Source organism: Macaca fascicularis, chromosome 15 (genome assembly GCF_037993035.2).
Source record: "Macaca fascicularis isolate 582-1 chromosome 15, T2T-MFA8v1.1".
Taxonomy (NCBI): domain Eukaryota; kingdom Metazoa; phylum Chordata; class Mammalia; order Primates; family Cercopithecidae; genus Macaca; species Macaca fascicularis.
Genome location: NC_088389.1, coordinates 44,984,388 through 45,003,466, shown reverse-complemented (window position 1 = coordinate 45,003,466; position 19,079 = coordinate 44,984,388). Strand labels below are relative to the sequence as shown.

Sequence of the window (19,079 nt, the reverse complement as noted above, 5' to 3'; positions counted from 1 at the left end):
ATTTGGCTTTATTTTTGGCCCACACTGACTGAAGAATTAAGTACAACATTAATGTCAGTTCCTTAAGAAGGGTCTGTAGAAGTTGGATGATTACATAGAATATATGCAGTATCTCCCTTTAAACTTCCCCCAAAGTTCTAAGTCATAGGAAAAATAGCTTCTACTCTCTCAATTCTTATTGTAAGAATTCTTATTGTTACATGTAAGAATGAAAGAGACCTTGGGTCCTAGGACAATGCCTAGGAAATAAGATCATGGAAAGAACAATGGCCAACTGAGAGTAAATTAAACACAGAGTGGACAGGACAGGCACAGGAAGCACACTATCCCATCCAATCACTGCCTCAAAGTCAGGTACAGAACGCAGGTCTGTAGTCTCCTTCAAGTGTTGTATTTTTTGTTTGTTTGTTTTTTCATGGAGCATACAAAAGTTGAATATCTAACTACCATTTAACTATTTATCCCATTAAAAATAAAGGGTTTGGCCGGGCGCGGTGGCTCAAGCCTGTAATCCCAGCACTTTGGGAGGCCGAGACGGGTGGATCACGAGGTCAGGAGATCGAGACCATCCTGGTGAACACAGTGAAACCCCGTCTCTACTAAAACTACAAAAAACTAGCCGGGCGAGGTGGCGGGTGCCTGTAGTCCCAGCTACTCGGGAGGCTGAGGCAGGAGAATGGCGTGAACCCGGGAGGCGGAGCTTGCAGTGAGCTGAGATCAGGCCACTGCACTCCAGCCTGGGCGACAGAGCGAGACAGACTCCGTCTCAAAAAAAATAAATAAATAAATAAATAAAAAATAAAGGGTTTTTTGTTTTGTTTTTTGGAGACAAGGTCTCCCTCTATGCTGTCAATGTTTTTAGAGCCTTTCACGTGGTTCTGATGATGCAGGCTCCAATTTGAGGAGGCTGAGGAAGGATATTTAGATGGGCATGAGGGAGGAACTGCATTTACAAGAGGTCATAAGAATCCGAAGACAAGTTTCGATAGCAGGATACATTTATTTTCTTTTTGCTTCTAATTTTAAAATAAAACTACTTCTCTTTTTTTAAGATGGAATTTCACTCTTACTGCCCAGGCTAGAGTGCAACAGCACTATCTTGGCTCACTGCAACCTCCGCCTCCCAGGTTCAAGCGATTCTCCTGCCTCAGCCTCCTAAGTAGCTGGGATTACAGGTGCCCGCTCCATGACCGTCTAATTTTTTTTGTATTTTCAATAGGGATGGGGTTTCACCATGTTGACCAGGCTGGTCTCGAACTCCTTACTTCAGTTGATCTACCTGCCTCGGCCTCCCAACGTGCTGGGATTACAGGCATGAGTCACCGTGCTCAGCCAAAATAAAACCATTTTCTTGTGTATATAATAATGCATAAAAAACAAATTATTAGGAAAAATACGCTATTTTCTTGTGTGCACATATTTTATCCTAAAGATATACCCAAAATCCCAATTCAAAAGTTAAATCCCCACAGAAAAACTGAAGAATTCTCCATCATTCCTGTCGAGGAAACATTATTAATATCCATATTATCGTTGCTATTTTTAAACCATAGTATTTTGCAGAGAACCTGATAATATCCCTTAATAATTGAGAACAAAAATAATAATTTTGAATGTTTATTACATATTTCTTTTGAAATTTTCAATGGCATAGTGCATTATTAATCTGCAAAATTTTACAATGGTAATATCTATGCACACAATAATATACACAAACATGTAGGAGGTGTGTGTTCACATTTTTGGAAACGGACAGAACAAAGGGGAAGAAGCCTGCACCGCAATAGTCAGGGCAGAGACAGGCCCCTCTAGGGCTGAATTTGAGGTCAGCACCAAATGTGTCCAAAGCTGATCCGGGCCTTCTGCAGAAAAGAGGCTAAACTCATGTACCCCACCTGGCCTCACTTTCCTCCTGTCCTCTGTGAAAGAGACAGGAGAATAATGATCCCTTAGCTGCCATGTAGCAGCTGTGGCCCTTGGGCAAGTAAGTCCCTTTCCTGCTCTGAGCCTCCCACTTTCCCAAGGTTCTGAGCCACAGAGCGAGGCTAGACCTGAGGGGGACATGGAGACACCACACCTTCCCATGAAAAGCAGTGGGCATCCGTCACCACCTCCCACAGCATGCAGTTAGCCCGTTTTCCAAACTGCCATGATCTGTTTCACAGCCCAGTGTAGTGGGGGAAGAACAGGACTGTGCTGGGGCTCCTGGCTGGATGCCTGCTCTGCCTTTTGCTGCCAGCAATGCCTTGGCCAGGACACAACCCCTGTGTCCCCAAGTTTTCTCCTCTGTCATATGGGAACGATGATCTCATAGCATTATGGGGATGATTAGATGGAACAACAGCAAGGGTATAAAATTGTGCCCCGCGTAAGCAGTCAGCGGTGTAATAGGTCAGGAGAGGGTGACCTTCAGGGCTCAGCAGTGATCGGGAGAGGTGATCACAATTAGCGACTGGAGAGAGCCTCTAGGTCTTGGGAAACACTGGGTTTCGGCACAGGTGGTGGTTTCACAGGTATTCAGTTTGAGACAACATACACATCACATGCTTAGATACCCAGACTAGAAGTTTTAGTTTTGTTTTGTGCAAGACATGAGAATTAGAAAACGATCCTGGGAAAGGTTCAGGCCTCTGTAGGCTGAGATGGGGCCCAGGACTATGTCTCTGAGGAGGAAAGAGGAACCCAGTGAATTTTGAGGAGCACAGGGGAGCAGAGGGAAATTGCACTGTGTGTGCGTGTGTGCGTGTGTGTGTGAGCGCACACACTGCGGGGCTGGAGGAGGAAATCAGCAAGGCCCAGAGAAGGGCAGAAGGATCTTCAGGCCCGAAGGGCTGCTGCTGCACGTGGCTGGATGGCAGCACAGCAGCCTGAGGTTCCTGGGTCATTTTTGTCCCCTCTTCATGCTCATGGACTCTTGATGACTGTCCACAGCTCTGAGATGTGGGCCCTGCAAGCTGGAACCAAGCATGCTCTCTGCCCGTTTCTGAGGCAGTCGTTGGGACTGTGAGGCCGTGGACCCCTGCCAGGCTCGCCTGTCCCCGGGACACTCAGGATGCACTGCGGCCTCCTGTCTCCTGCAGGCACCTGCACAACCCTCCTTTTGAAGGTAATTTCAGGAGTTGTTACAGCAACACCTGTGCACTGAGGCGGACGACAGGGCCACCACAGAGGTGACACTGTGTGCAGGGAGGGCAGAGGGGAGTCGCCTGTAGCTTTGCTTCCTGCACCCCCAGGGAGTTGCCACTCATAGTGGGCTCCACCCTCCCCCCGCCAACACGTTCCCTATCATCCTCCAACAGCCACTGACACCGTGCCCAGGGCCATCCTCACCGCTGAGTCCTACACACACCAGGGACCATCGGTCACCCCATCACTTTGAGTTTCCTTCTGTCTGGGCCACATCCAGATTCTGGGATGTTTTCCACACTCAACCTCACTTTGTCTTTGACGTGCTATGGCCTAAATGTCAGTGTCCCCCAGATTTATATGTTGAAGCCTAATTCCCAATGGGGTAGAAAGAACAGGTGGGGCCTTTGGGAATGCCCTGAAACCAGACGGACATTCTCAATCATCTCCTCCTGAAGGAGGTTTAGTGCTCTCATCAAACAGGCTCCAGCAACCTCCCTTGTCCCCTTCGGCCACATGAGGACACAGCTGGAGGCACTGCCCTAAGGAATGGGTCCTCACCAGGCACTAAATCCTCAGGCAATTGATCTTGGACTTCTCAGCCTTCAGAACTTTGACAATACATTTCGGGCGTTAGTAACTCCCCGGGCTAATGTACTTTGTTAATGTACTTTCCCTTCTCACCTGACGTCACTTCCAGGATCCGCCCCTCACAAATATTCACCCGTTGAAGGAATGCTGTGGGTGAAGGGGCCAGGAGAGGCCCTGTAAACTGCTCACAGGCAATCAGAGGTCCCTCAGAATGGGGAGGACAGCAAGCACGACCAGAATCTATCAATGATGCATGACACACAGGACTCCAGCAGACCCTCACAGAAAAGGATCAAAGAGGGGAGGCAGGAGAGGGTGAGAGCCTCCTGCCCAGAACAGAGCAGTGGCAGAGGACGCAGGGAAAAGAGCCAACAAGAAGAAAGTGAGCCAGAAGATGCATCTCACAGGCCCAGAGTGGCTCTTGCTGTGTGCAGAGCCCAGGAACACCAGAAATCAGAGCTGTGTATACGGTCCAGAGGGATATTGACACTCTGAAGAACGAGTCAGTCATTGACCACATCCTGCATCACCAAACAGGGGCCTTTTCCAGAGTGAAGGCAAGGAGAGAACGTATTCACCACCCAAGAATGTATTCACCACCGAGGTGAACACACAAGATTTGTGGGACTGCCAGGCCCACCTTTTCTCACAGAGGAACAGGCTGAAGCCCCATTCTGCAGGTTCCAGCAGGCTCCCAGGTTGGGGCTGTGATCAAGAATAGGAAGGTCACACTCAGGGTCGGAAAGGCCCAGAAAGCTAGGAGGTCCCTCCGTCAGCTACTGTGCCCCAGGATACCCCCGTCCACACATCCCAGTGCCTCCTGCCCCAGGGAGAAGAGTCTCTGGGCCCAGGACCCGAGGTCTGCAGAGACTCAGGAGACACAGAGCCCTGGGGTTCACCACAAGCTTCATCCAAGGGTAAAATGCAAACCAGGATGAGGCATTTGATTCAGGGTCCTCCTGCACTGAGAAGAAGGAAGGACAAGAAGAGCCATGGCCAAAGCAGGGCGAGTCAGGATGACGCACAGGCCGAGCTGCAGGCACAGCCACCTCCGTGGCCGTAACCCGGGGATGCCAGGTTCCTCCGGCCACCACCTCCCCATACTCCCTAGCTGGCTTGGGAGGAGGCTTTCCATCACTATCCCGAAATTCTGCTCCAACAGTAGGCATATAGAGCTTCTGACTCTCTAGAAGCAACGTCTGCATACACCGAGACAACTTGAATGACCCCCACGTAGCGCGGCTCTCTAGTGGCGCCCTCTGTCTGGCCTCAGCTGGACTTCTGTGTCTCTTCTATCAGCCATGCTGGCTGCCGTCGAGGCAGTGCCTGGGTTTAAGGGATCCCAGGACTTTGTGCTCAGAGTGTGCAAGGCTCCACCTCACCCTTCCTGAGCGCCTGCCTGGGCTGCCCACACCCACCTGCACTGGGGAGGGGCAGAGGCGGCCACACCCATCCACATCTACCTCTTCCTCTGGGCCAACTGTTCACGGACCAATCACTCAACATACCACCCGTTCTTCATACATTTCCAAAAGAAGGAATGAAGAACACGGTGGCATGTCCAGAAGCCTTTTTCTTCTGGAGGAAAAACAAAACTTTGACCAACGACATAGATAAACCAAATGTCTGCCCCGCTCCCTGACAATCCTTCACTTTCTGCAGCCGCGTGCAGAGGGGGACACGGACCAGGCCACTGAGGCTTCTGTGAAAACCAATCTCTCAGTCACCCTGAAAGATGGCTAAGAGCCATGGAGCTTCCTATTTCACCAAATGTGGAGGGGACGTTTGGGGGTGGCGGGCCCTGCATTCAGATAGGAAAGAAGAAACAGGACCCACTGCTGGGATCCAGGGCCAGCGGCCCCCAGGAGTCCCTGGGCACTCAGCTGGAGACGGCAGCCCCTGCATTGCCACCCACGGTGCAGCAGTCTCCCTGCTGTTCCCTTCTGTCCATCAGGACCCATGGAACTGGGCACCCGGCTCTGCGGTATGGAGAGCACACAGGAGGCCTGGCTCCTCCTCACCCCTGACTCCACAGAAATGAGTCTCAACTCAAGGTCCACTTAAAGGTCTTGGCTTTCTTTCCTGTTCCAACTCCAGAGAGGGTGCAGATGTCCACAGTGAGGGGATGGTTACTTGACCACCAGGTGTGGAGCGGCCCGGGCCAGCTGCTGGGAACCCCGCAGACCGAGGCTGTGGCTGGTGCAGGGGAAAGTGAGATCCTCTCCTCCTCTCTCCTGCCAAGAGTGGGCCAAGGAGAGAAAGGCCAGGGAAAGGTCCACTCACAAAACCGAGTGGGAAGGAGGGGTGACAGTCACAGCTTTCTACACAGAATCCTGCATGCCACAAGAAGTGTCCCCACTCCTCTTCAGGGCACCTACTTCCATGCTGGGAACACAGTATTAGACCTCGGCACGAGCCACATGTCCCTGCCCACCCCTCGCCCAGAAGGGATCAGGAACAGGAAGGAGTTTCCAGTGCCATGGACAAGCCCTGGGTGAGCACAGGATTCGGGGTCCTGCTGTGGCGGGTCCGGGGCTGACCAGAGCAGGTCCTAGAAGCAGGCGAGGTGCTGTGCAGTCTGCAGCGTAACTCTGAACTTGACAATGAGGTCTCCCCGCTGAGTGCATACCTTGAGGAAGGGAAGCACCTTTCCATGGAGTCTGCCAGGTTGCCCGCCAGTGGCATTCGTGCCCAGCTAGAGGACCAGCCACCACCCCTGCTGGCCGCAAATGTCCTTTCAGGCAAACACGGCACCTTGAGAAAATGAGGCAGGGAGTGAGGGAAGGGTTTGGGTAGGAAAGTCACCGGCTGGGACTGACAAGCACGCTGAGGGTACAGTGGTTCCATCTGAGCAGAAGTGTGTGCCAGGGCTTCTCTTGGAGCACGAAGACAACGCTGCAGGGATGGCTTCTGGCTTGGAGACTCCCTTTTGGGAAAGTGACCTGTGGCTCCACGCAGCTGTTCTGCGTGCGACGCTGCTGAATCTCGTCCTTGTCCTTGGTGGGACCCCTTGTGCTCAGGGTGGAGGAGCACTCTGTGACCTCCCTGGACCAGGCAGCGCCACAGGAGATCCCCTTCAGGCACTCCTGCACACAGATCTGCCCCACCATCTGCAGGAAGCGTGTGGTGCTCCCGGCTCTCCTTAGACACTCTCAGCCGCTGAAGTCAACTCACCAAGCATCCAGGGGAGGCTTCTCCCTGTGCCTCTGGGTCATGTGGTCAAGGCCAATGCAGGGCAGAGGAGTGACTGCTGGAAAAGAAGAGCCCGGATGAAGTGCAGTCACCTACCTGAAGTCGGGCTCCCCTGGAAGTCCCCAAGAAGTAAGTCTAGGAAGAAACCACCAGAGCCACTGAGGGCCGCTAGATACCCAGTGGGGAGGGAAATTTCGGGCAGCGCGGCTCGTCTTCATGGACGGATTGCTGCAGTGCTGGGATTTCATCACACCTGCTATCTTCATTAATTTCTATTCCCATGAGAAAGTAAGATAGTAATGCAACATTTTATTTTATTATTATTTTTTAAGATGGAGTCTCTCTGTCGCTCAGGCTGGATTGCAGTGGCAAGATCTCGGCTCACGGCAACCTCTGCCTCCCAGGTTCAAAGAATGCTCCTGCCGCAGCCTCCCCAGTAGCTGGGATTACAGGCATCCGCCACCATTCCTGGCTAATTTCTGTGGTTTTAGTAGAGACGGGGTTTCACCATGTTGGCCAGGTTGGTCTTGAACCCCTGACCTCAGGTGATCTGCCCACTTTGGCCTCCAAAAGTGCTGGATTACAGGCATGAGGCACCCCACCCGGCCTTAATGCAACATTTTAAAAATCAAAATTCATGCTAAATAGTCCATTGTGAACAAAATATCCACATTTTAAATCAAGTCATCATCAGATCCTGTAACTGCAACACTCTGAGAGCTGTACAAGCGTTGGGCACGGTGGGAAACGAAATCTTGGCAAATTCCATTCAACGCATAAAATTGTCCCCAAAGAAAAGGAAAAGTACTCACTTGCGGAATGTTCCAGACAGCGCCCAGGCGCACTGCACTGCCAGAGATGGGGGATCTGCTCCCCGAGGACTGGGACTTTTCCAATGAAGGTCATTTTCCAGTTTCATCTAAAAGCACAGAAGGACTTCGTGAAATGTTTGGCTTTTTCCTAAGGGAAGGAGGTGCCTACAGCGTTGCCATCACTGCTGCTGGCCACAGGAAGATGTGTACATATCGTCCCGCCGTAAGATCGTGTTTTGAAAGGGGACGACATTGGAAATTAACCGAGGATGTAACTGCAGAAAAGAGCTGATGGGATCGGGGAGCTGCTCCGATGAGTCTCCAGAGCGGCTGGGTGACCGCAGGAGCTCTGAGTCATCAAAGACCGGGCCCAGGGAGCCTGGAAGAGGAAGGGCCCGCTGCTCCCGGGCCACCCCGGGGCGCATGAGTTACGGGCAAAATTTCATGCCGCAACAAAGTGACTCATTTTTTTGGAACTGAGGCTGTTTCAGAACTTTTTACTCACTCTTGGCTCCGCCCCAGCGCTTCCAGGCCCCGGGCCCGCCGCAAACACCGCTGGACTTGGACCCAAAGCGGGGTCCTGTCCCGCCGGGTCTGGTCATGCGCTGTTGGAAGTGGCGGTTGGGCTCAGCGCCAGGCGCGCGCCCTCTGCTGGCCGTTGGGAAGCAGCGAGGGAAGCGCTGAGCTAGCGGCCGAGCGGTTGTCGCTCCTCCCCTCGTGGCCTCCTGCGGAATCTCTGACATTCTCCGTCCCTTGCTCTCTGCTCCTTGGCTGGGGATGCTCCATTTACATGGATTGGAATAGATCTAAGCACCGCAATTACAAAATCAGTTATACGTTAATCAAAGCCTCAAAACACCAGGTGACCCATGTTCTAAATCACTGGTTGGAAGTCAAACAGGTGAGTCACGTGATAAGGAGTACCTGCCCCAACCTCTTATAGGAAAGATAATTTTGTAATACAATCAAGCTACTGATCACTGTTTATCTTTATAATACCTACCAGTTTTAAGAAAATACTATTCTGAAGAAAGTGTCACAAGATAAATTCAAACAAAAGAACAACAAATGCTATTTTATATCATTGTAATAGATCAAAGAATGTTACAATATTTATTCAAGGAATACAAATTTTCTCTACACATTTTTGTAACTCATAATGTACAAGATATTGTCAAAATAATTCCATGATTTTGGTACTAATATTTGCAACCTGGGGCAAAATAGTTGAGATTTCTTTTTGAGCTGGGCAAACAATCTATATAATTGATTAGAAAGAGCCACAAGTATAACTTCCTCTACAGTTTTCCTGTGGGGAATGTCAAATGAAGGGAAATAAAAACATATTTTCATGTAAAGTAATTTTTTTTTTTTTAAAGATAGGGTCTTGTTATGTTACCCAGGCTGGTCTCAAACTTTGGCCTCAAGGGATCCTTCCCCCTCAGCCTCTCACCTCTCTCACCTCCAGCCTCCAAAATGCTAGGATTACGGGCATGACACACCACGCCTGGTGGGAAAAGAGCACTTCAATTTCACTGCTAAAACCTCCCAGGCAAAGACTGTATTTCTTTGGCTTCAGATGGGGGCAAATTTTTAGAAGAACCTTTAGACAGCGATTCCCAAACAGGGACAAAGTAAATTTTCTGCTTTCATCTTCCTGATTGTGATCAAGGCTGGAGGGTGGTTTCTCCAGGAGATCTTATCTCACACACCACCGTGGCCCTCCGTGTCCAGCTGGTTGAAGTCTGGAGAATGTGGTGGTGGGAACAGGAGTCTTGGGTCTTCCGGATTTTGAGGTTATGTCCTGTTTCCCAAGAGAACTAGGAGCAGGTCTTTGCATTCAGGCCTGACTGAGAGGGGATACTATTCAGACATCTACTCTTCAGGTATCTCAAAGGCATGAAGATGTCCTTACTTTTAAGTCATGGCGCTAAGGCGTGTCCCAGGAAAGGGAGCCGGCAAGGTTGGAGCAGAGTGTCCCCAGCCGGGAGCAGAGAACAAGCGACGGAGAATGTCAGAGATTCCGCGAGAGCCCGCAAGGGGACGAGCGACCACCGCTCAGCCGTGAGCTCAGCGATTCCCTCGCTGCTTCCCAACGGCCAGCAGAGGGCGCGCGCCTGGCGCTGAGCCCAACCGCCGCCTCTAACCGGAAAGGACCAGACCTGGCGGGACCCCACCGCTGTTTGGGTCCAAGCCCAGCGGTGTTTGCCGTGGGTCCGGGGCCTGGAAGCTCTGGGGCGGAGCCAAGAGTGAGTAAAAAGTTCTGAAACAGCCTCAGTTCCAAAAAAAAAATGAGTCACTTTGTTGCGGCATGAAATTTTGCCCGTAACTCATGCGCCCCGGGGTGGCCCGGGAGCAGCGGGCCCTTCCTCTTCCAGGCTCCCTGGGCCCGGTCTTTGATGACTCAGAGCTCCTGCGGTCACCCAGCCGCTCTGGAGACTCATCGGAGCAGCTCCCCGATCCCATCAGCTCTTTTCTGCAGTTACATCCTCGGTTAATTTCCAAAGTCCCCCCTTTTCAAAACACGATCTTACGGCGGGACGATATGTACACATCTTCCTGTGGCCAGCAGCAGTGATGGCAACGCTGTAGGCACCTCCTTCCCTTAGGAAAAAGCCAAACATTTCACGAAGTCCTTCTGTGCTTTTAGATGAAACTGGAAAATGACCTTCATTGGAAAAGTCCCAGTCCTCGGGGAGCAGATCCCCCATCTCTGGCAGTGCAGTGCGCCTGGGCGCTGTCTGGAACATTCCGCAAGTGAGTACTTTTCCTTTTCTTTGGGGACAATTTTATGCGTTGAATGGAATTTGCCAAGATTTCGTTTCCCACCGTGCCCAACGCTTGTACAGCTCTCAGAGTGTTGCAGTTACAGGATCTGATGATGACTTGATTTAAAATGTGGATATTTTGTTCACAATGGACTATTTAGCATGAATTTTGATTTTTAAAATGTTGCATTAAGGCCGGGTGGGGTGCCTCATGCCTGTAATCCAGCACTTTTGGAGGCCAAAGTGGGCAGATCACCTGAGGTCAGGGGTTCAAGACCAACCTGGCCAACATGGTGAAACCCCGTCTCTACTAAAACCACAGAAATTAGCCAGGTATGGTGGCGGATGCCTGTAATCCCAGCTACTGGGGAGGCTGCGGCAGGAGCATTCTTTGAACCTGGGAGGCAGAGGTTGCCGTGAGCCGAGATCTTGCCACTGCAATCCAGCCTGAGCGACAGAGAGACTCCATCTTAAAAAATAATAATAAAATAAAATGTTGCATTACTATCTTACTTTCTCATGGGAATAGAAATTAATGAAGATAGCAGGTGTGATGAAATCCCAGCACTGCAGCAATCCGTCCATGAAGACGAGCCGCGCTGCCCGAAATTTCCCTCCCCACTGGGTATCTAGCGGCCCTCAGTGGCTCTGGTGGTTTCTTCCTAGACTTACTTCTTGGGGACTTCCAGGGGAGCCCGACTTCAGGTAGGTGACTGCACTTCATCCGGGCTCTTCTTTTCCAGCAGTCACTCCTCTGCCCTGCATTGGCCTTGACCACATGACCCAGAGGCACAGGGAGAAGCCTCCCCTGGATGCTTGGTGAGCTGACTTCAGCGGCTGAGAGTGTCTAAGGAGAGCCGGGAGCACCACACGCTTCCTGCAGATGGTGGGGCAGATCTGTGTGCAGGAGTGCCTGAAGGGGATCTCCTGTGGCGCTGCCTGGTCCAGGGAGGTCACAGAGTGCTCCTCCACCCTGAGCACAAGGGGTCCCACCAAGAACAAGGACGAGATTCAGCACCGTCGCACGCAGAACAGCTGTGTGGAGCCACAGGTCACTTTCCCAAAAGGGAGTCTCCAAGCCAGAAGCCATCCCTGCAGCGTTGTCTTCGTGCTCCAAGAGAAGCCCTGGCACACACTTCTGCTCAGATGGAACCACTGTACCCTCAGCGTCCTTGTCAGTCCCAGCCGGTGACTTTCCTACCCAAACCCTTCCCTCACTCCCTGCCTCATTTTCTCAAGGTGCCGTGTTTGCCTGAAAGGACATTTGCGGCCAGCAGGGGTGGTGGCTGGTCCTCTAGCTGGGCACGAATGCCACTGGCGGGCAACCTGGCAGACTCCATGGAAAGGTGCTTCCCTTCCTCAAGGTATGCACTCAGCGGGGAGACTTCATTGTCAAGTTCAGAGTTACGCTGCAGACTGCACAGCACCTCGCCTGCTTCTAGGACCTGCTCTGGTCAGCCCCGGACCCGCCACAGCAGGACCCCGAATCCTGTGCTCACCCAGGGCTTGTCCATGGCACTGGAAACTCCTTCCTGTTCCTGATCCCTTCTGGGCGAGGGGTGGGCAGGGACATGTGGCTCGTGCCGAGGTCTAATACTGTGTTCCCAGCATGGAAGTAGGTGCCCTGAAGAGGAGTGGGGACACTTCTTGTGGCATGCAGGATTCCGTGTAGAAAGCTGTGACTGTCACCCCTCCTTCCCACTCGGTTTTGTGAGTGGACCTTTCCCTGGCCTTTCTCTCCTTGGCCCACTCTTGGCAGGAGAGAGGAGGAGAGGATCTCACTTTCCCCTGCACCAGCCACAGCCTCGGTCTGCGGGGTTCCCAGCAGCTGGCCCGGGCCGCTCCACACCTGGTGGTCAAGTAACCATCCCCTCACTGTGGACATCTGCACCCTCTCTGGAGTTGGAACAGGAAAGAAAGCCAAGACCTTTAAGTGGACCTTGAGTTGAGACTCATTTCTGTGGAGTCAGGGGTGAGGAGGAGCCAGGCCTCCTGTGTGCTCTCCATACCGCAGAACCAGGTGCCCAGTTCCATGGGTCCTGATGGACAGAAGGGAACAGCAGGGAGACTGCTGCACCGTGGGTGGCAATGCAGGGGCTGCCGTCTCCAGCTGAGTGCCCAGGGACTCCTGGGGGCCGCTGGCCCTGGATCCCAGCAGTGGGTCCTGTTTCTTCTTTCCTATCTGAATGCAGGGCCCGCCACCCCCAAACGTCCCCTCCACATTTGGTGAAATAGGAAGCTCCATGGCTCTTAGCCATCTTTCAGGGTGACTGAGAGATTGGTTTTCACAGAAGCCTCAGCGGCCTGGTCCGTGTCCCCCTCTGCACGCGGCTGCAGAAAGTGAAGGATTGTCAGGGAGCGGGGCAGACATTTGGTTTATCTATGTCGTTGGTCAAAGTTTTGTTTTTCCTCCAGAAGAAAAAGGCTTCTGGACATGCCACCGTGTTCTTCATTCCTTCTTTTGGAAATGTATGAAGAACGGGTGGTATGTTGAGTGATTGGTCCGTGAACAGTTGGCCCAGAGGAAGAGGTAGATGTGGATGGGTGTGGCCGCCTCTGCCCCTCCCCAGTGCAGGTGGGTGTGGGCAGCCCAGGCAGGCGCTCAGGAAGGGTGAGGTGGAGCCTTGCACACTCTGAGCACAAAGTCCTGGGATCCCTTAAACCCAGGCACTGCCTCGACGGCAGCCAGCATGGCTGATAGAAGAGACACAGAAGTCCAGCTGAGGCCAGACAGAGGGCGCCACTAGAGAGCCGCGCTACGTGGGGGTCATTCAAGTTGTCTCGGTGTATGCAGACGTTGCTTCTAGAGAGTCAGAAGCTCTATATGCCTACTGTTGGAGCAGAATTTCGGGATAGTGATGGAAAGCCTCCTCCCAAGCCAGCTAGGGAGTATGGGGAGGTGGTGGCCGGAGGAACCTGGCATCCCCGGGTTACGGCCACGGAGGTGGCTGTGCCTGCAGCTCGGCCTGTGCGTCATCCTGACTCGCCCTGCTTTGGCCATGGCTCTTCTTGTCCTTCCTTCTTCTCAGTGCAGGAGGACCCTGAATCAAATGCCTCATCCTGGTTTGCATTTTACCCTTGGATGAAGCTTGTGGTGAACCTCAGGGCTCTGTGTCTCCTGAGTCTCTGCAGACCTCGGGTCCTGGGCCCAGAGACTCTTCTCCCTGGGGCAGGAGGCACTGGGATGTGTGGACGGGGGTGTCCTGGGGCACAGTAGCTGACGGAGGGACTTCCTAGCTTTCTGGGCCTTTCCGACCCTGAGTGTGACCTTCCTATTCTTGATCACAGCCCCAACCTGGGAGCCTGCTGGAACCCGCAGAATGCGGCTTCAGCCTGTTCCTCTGTGAGAAAAGGTGGGCCTGGCAGTCCCACAAATCTTGTGTGTTCACCTCGGTGGTGAATACATTCTTGGGTGGTGAATACGTTCTCTCCTTGCCTTCACTCTGGAAAAGGCCCCTGTTTGGTGATGCAGGATGTGGTCAATGACTGACTCGTTCTTCAGAGTGTCAATATCCCTCTGGACCGTATTCACAGCTCTGATTTCTGGTGTTCCTGGGCTCTGCACACAGCAAGAGCCACTCTGGGCCTGTGAGATGCATCTTCTGGCTCACTTTCTTCTTGTTGGCTCTTTTCCCTGCGTCCTCTGCCACTGCTCTGTTCTGGGCAGGAGGCTCTCACCCTCTCCTGCCTCCCCTCTTTGATCCTTTTCTGTGAGGGTCTGCTGGAGTCCTGTGTGTCGTGCATCATTGATAGATTCTGGTCGTGCTTGCTGTCCTCCCCATTCTGAGGGACCTCTGATTGCCTGTGAGCAGTTTACAGGGCCTCTCCTGGCCCCTTCACCCACAGCATTCCTTCAACGGGTGAATATTTGTGAGGGGCGGATCCTGGAAGTGACGTCAGGTGAGAAGGGAAAGTACATTAACAAAGTATATTAGCCCGGGGAGTTACTAACGCCCGAAATGTATTGTCAAAGTTCTGAAGGCTGAGAAGTCCAAGATCAATTGCCTGAGGATTTAGTGCCTGGTGAGGACCCATTCCTTAGGGCAGTGCCTCCAGCTGTGTCCTCATGTGGCCGAAGGGGACAAGGGAGGTTGCTGGAGCCTGTTTGATGAGAGCACTAAACCTCCTTCAGGAGGAGATGATTGAGAATGTCCGTCTGGTTTCAGGGCATTCCCAAAGGCCCCACCTGTTCTTTCTACCCCATTGGGAATTAGGCTTCAACATATAAATCTGGGGGACACTGACATTTAGGCCATAGCACGTCAAAGACAAAGTGAGGTTGAGTGTGGAAAACATCCCAGAATCTGGATGTGGCCCAGACAGAAGGAAACTCAAAGTGATGGGGTGACCGATGGTCCCTGGTGTGTGTAGGACTCAGCGGTGAGGACGGCCCTGGGCACGGTGTCAGTGGCTGTTGGAGGATGATAGGGAACGTGTTGGCGGGGGGAGGGTGGAGCCCACTATGAGTGGCAACTCCCTGGGGGTGCAGGAAGCAAAGCTACAGGTGACTCCCCTCTGCCCTCCCTGCACACAGTGTCACCTCTGTGGTGGCCCTGTCGTCCGCCTCAGTGCACAGGTGTTGCTGTAACAACTCCTGAAATTACCTTCAAAAGGAGGGTTGTGCAGGTGCCTGCAGGAGACAGGAGGCCGCAGTGCATCCTGAGTGTCCCGGGGACAGGCGAGCCTGGCAGGGGTCCACGGCCCCACAGTCCCAACGACTGCCTCAGAAACGGGCAGAGAGCATGCTTGGTTCCAGCTTGCAGGGCCCGCATCTCAGAGCTCTGGACAGTCATCAAGAGTCCATGAGCATGAAGAGGGGACAAAAATGACCCAGGAACCTCAGGCCGCTGTGCTGCCATCCAGCCACGTGCAGCAGCAGCCCTTCGGGCCTGAAGATCCTTCTGCCCTTCTCTGGGCCTTGCTGATTTCCTCCTCCAGCCCCTCAGTGTGTGCGCTCACACACACACGCACACACGCACACACAGTGCAATTTCCCTCTGCTCCCCTGTGCTCCTCAAAATTCACTGGGTTCCTCTTTCCTCCTCAGAGACATAGTCCTGGGCCCCATCTCAGCCTACAGAGGCCTGAACCTTTCCCAGGATCGTTTTCTAATTCTCATGTCTTGTGCAAAACAAAACTAAAACTAAAACACTTTCTGAAAGGAATAATGCACCAGCATCTAGTCCGGGTATCTAAGCATGTGGTGTGTATGTTGTCTCAAAGTGAATACCTGTGAAACCACCACCTGTTTTGAAACCCAGTGTTTCCCAAGACCTAGAGGCTCTCTCCAGTTGCTAACTGTGATCACCTCTCCCGATCACTGCTGAGCCCTGAAGGTCACCCTCTCCTGACCTATTACACCGCTGACTGCTTACACAGGGCACAATTCTATACCTTTGCTGTTGTCCCATCTAATCATCCCCATAACCCTATGAGATCATCGTTCCCATATGACAGAGGAGAAAGCTTGGGGACACAGGGGCTGTGTCCTGGCCAAGGCATTGCTGGCAGCAAAAGGCAGAGCAGGCATCCAGCCAGGAGCCCCAGCACAGTCCTGTTCTTCCCCCACTACACTGGGCTGTGAAATAGATCATGGCAGTTTGGAAAACGGGCTAACTGCATGCTGCGGGAGGTGGTGATGGATGCCCACTGCTTTTCATGGGAAGGTGTGGTGTCTCCATGTCCCCCTCAGGTCTAGCCTCTCTCTGTGGCTCAGAACCTTGGGAAAGTGGGAGGCTCAGAGCAGGAAAGGGACTTACTTGCCCAAGGGCCACAGCTGCTAGGTGGCAGGTAAGGGACCATTATTCCTCTGTCCCTTTCACAGAGGACAGGAGGAAAGTGAGGCCAGGTGGGTACATGAGTTTGGCCTCTTTTCTGCAGAAGGCCCGGATCAGCTTTGGACACAGTTGGTGCTGACCTCAAATTCAGCCCTAGAGGGGCCTGTCTCTGCCCTGACTATTGAGGTGCAGGCTTCTTCCCCTTTATTCTGTCCGTTTCCAAACATGTGAACACACACCTCCTACATGTTTGTGTATATTATTGTGTGCATAGATACTACCATTGTAACATTTTATGCAGATTAAAAATGCATTATTGTATTGAAAATTTCAAAGGAAATGTGTAATAAAACATTAAAAATTAATTTATGTTTTTATTGTCAATGGACATAATCAAGTTCTCTGTAAAATATTATGGCTTAAAAGGTAATATGAGCCAGGCACGGTGGCTCAAGCCTGTAATCCCAACACTTTGGGAAGTGGAGGTGGCTGGATCACTTGAGGTCAGGGGTTCGAGACCAGCCTGGCCAATATGGTGAAACCCCCGTCTCTACTAAAAATACAAAAAATTAGCCAGGCATCGTGGCAGCTTCCTGTAATCCCAGATACTCGGGCAGCTGAGGCAGGAGAACTGCTTGAACCCGAGAGGCAGAGGTTTTGGTGTGCCAAGATTGTCCCATTGCACTCCAGCCTGGGCAATAAGAGTGAAACTCCATCTGAAAACACACACACACACACACACACACAACAAAAAATAAAAGGTAATGTGGATATTAATAATGTTTCCTCAACAGGAATGATGGAGAATACTCTAGTTTTCCTCTAGGCATTTAATTTTTGAATTTCTGCCTTGGGTAAGGTATTCTTGGAATAAAGTGTTTGCACACTGGAAAATGGGCTATTTTTTCTGAAACTGGTATGAGTATACCCACACAAAAGTGATTTTATTTTGAATTTAAAAGATAAAACAAGAAGTATGTCCTGCTCTAGAGACCTATCAGATGCTTTCACAGGCTGTAAAGGCAGTTCCTTCCCTCCTTCACCTGAGGATCCTTCCTCAGCCGCCTCAAATCTGAGACTGCATCATCAGAACCACCTGGGGGGCTCGTGGAAACACGGATCGCGTGGCCCTCCCCCAGGTTTCTGAGCAAGTAGGTCTGATGGAGCTGAGTAGTTGGCTTTTTTTTTTTTTTTTGAGACAGAGTCTCACTCTTGTTGCCAGGCTAGAGTGAAATGGTGCAGTCTCAGCTCACTGCAACCTCTGCCTCCTGGGTTTAAGCGATTCTCCTGCCTCGGCCTCCCAAGTAGCTGGGGTTACAGGCACCCACCACCACGCCCAGCTAATTTTATTTATTTATTTATTTATTTATTTATTTATTTATTTTTAGTAGAGACAGGTTTCACCATGTTGGCCAGGCTGGCCTCAAAACTCCTGACCTCAGGTGATCTGCCTGCCTCAGCCTCCCAAAGTGGAGTGGTTGCATTTTAAACAATTCCAGGCAATGCTGATGCTGTAGGTCCTACATCCACACTTGTGAACCGCTCAACCACCTGGTAGAACTGGAAAGCCAGGTGGGACACCATGGCTCATGCCTGTAATCCCAGCACTTTGGAAGGCTGAGACAGGAGGATCCCTTTAGGCCGGGAGTTCATGACGAGCCTGGGCAACATAGCAAGATCTCATTTCTACCAAATAATTTTTAAAATTACGCAGGTATGGTGGCGTGTACCTATTTAGCTACTCAGGAAGGAGGCTGAGGTGGGAGGATGACATGAGACCAGGAGGTCAAGGCTACAACGAGCTATGATTGCACCACTACAGTCCAGCCTGAAGGACAGAACAAGACCATTAAAAAAAAAAAAAAAAAAAAAAAAAAAAAAAAAAAAAAAAAAAAAAAAGCTAAAGGCATCGTTTCCTTGGGGTTCTTCATTTCATGTGTTCCTTTTAAGACCTGGAAGAAGTAAGCGTCTTACGTGGGAGATGTTTGCCAAGAACAGTTTGTTGTTGTTTACTCTCTGCACAGTGGCACAGATAAGGTGGCCTTTTTTCTACTTAGAGAAGCTGTATGTAGAGGCTATTTTTAGACAACGACAAACCCAGATGCTCCCCTATCAATTTAAAGGCCATTTTTAAGGCCTTTTAAGGAAAATAGTCAAAAGCTTTTTTTTTTCTAGAAGAGTTTCTGGTGCTCATGCATGTGGTTGAGTGAAGTCAACATACAACCATAGCAACAGTGATGGAGCACAATATTGTGGACACAAAGTAAACCCCAACTCTGAAAGGTGATTTCAGAGTGAATGATGTATAACGATCCAATAATTTTGTGGGAAGTATAGATGCTTGGCAAAGGGAAAGATGTTGCAGGTCATAGTAGCTATACAGATGGTCCCCAATTTTCCGTGGTTCCACTTAACTTTTTTTTTTTTTTTTTTGAGACAGAGTCTTGCTCTGTTGCCAAGGCTGAAGTGCAGTGGCGCAATCTCAGCTCACTGCAACCCCTGCCTCCCGGGTTCAAGCGATTCTCATGCCTCAGCCTCCAGAGTAGCTGAGATTACAGGTGTGCGCCACCAAGCCCCACTAATTTTCTTTTTTTCTTTTTTTTTTTTTTTTGTATTTTTAGTAGAGACAGAGTTTCACCATGTTGGCCAGGCTGGTCTCGAACTCCTGACCTCAGGTGATCCACCCATCTCAGCCTCCCAAAGTGTTGGGATTGCAGTCGTGAGCCACCATGCCCAGCTGACTTACCATTCTGTGACTTTATGACAGTGCACACGCAGTAAGCGTTCAGTAGAAACCATACTTCAAGAGCCCA

At 51.3% G+C, this 19,079-nt stretch overlaps 1 protein-coding gene and 2 pseudogenes across 1 annotated transcript; 2 read left to right on the top strand and 1 right to left on the bottom strand.

The window, feature by feature from the left end:
- Positions 1-5,614: 5,614 nt before the first annotated feature.
- On the bottom strand, positions 5,615-6,518 carry LOC123569173 (uncharacterized; annotated as a pseudogene).
- A 1,993-nt stretch (positions 6,519-8,511) lies between these two features.
- Positions 8,512-16,628, top strand: LOC123569174 (uncharacterized). Its single transcript, XM_074015789.1, has 4 exons — positions 8,512-8,622; positions 9,668-9,970; positions 10,372-10,478; positions 11,233-16,628. Exons 1-4 carry the CDS (start codon positions 8,512-8,514, stop codon positions 11,261-11,263), a joined length of 552 nt encoding a protein of 183 aa, XP_073871890.1. The 3' UTR covers positions 11,264-16,628.
- LOC141408568 (uncharacterized) lies at positions 11,682-12,438 on the top strand (annotated as a pseudogene).
- Positions 16,629-19,079: the final 2,451 nt, after the last annotated feature.

Coding starts and splice junctions, on each gene's coding strand:
- LOC123569174 (XM_074015789.1), top strand. CDS start 8,512: ATGGATTGGAATAGATCTAAGCACCGCAATTACAAAATCAGTTATACG. Junction 9,971..10,371: donor GCTCTGGGGCGGAGCCAAGA/GTGAGTAAAAAG, acceptor CTGTGCTTTTAG/ATGAAACTGGAAAATGACCT. Junction 10,479..11,232: donor CTGTCTGGAACATTCCGCAA/GTGAGTACTTTT, acceptor CTTCTTTTCCAG/CAGTCACTCCTCTGCCCTGC.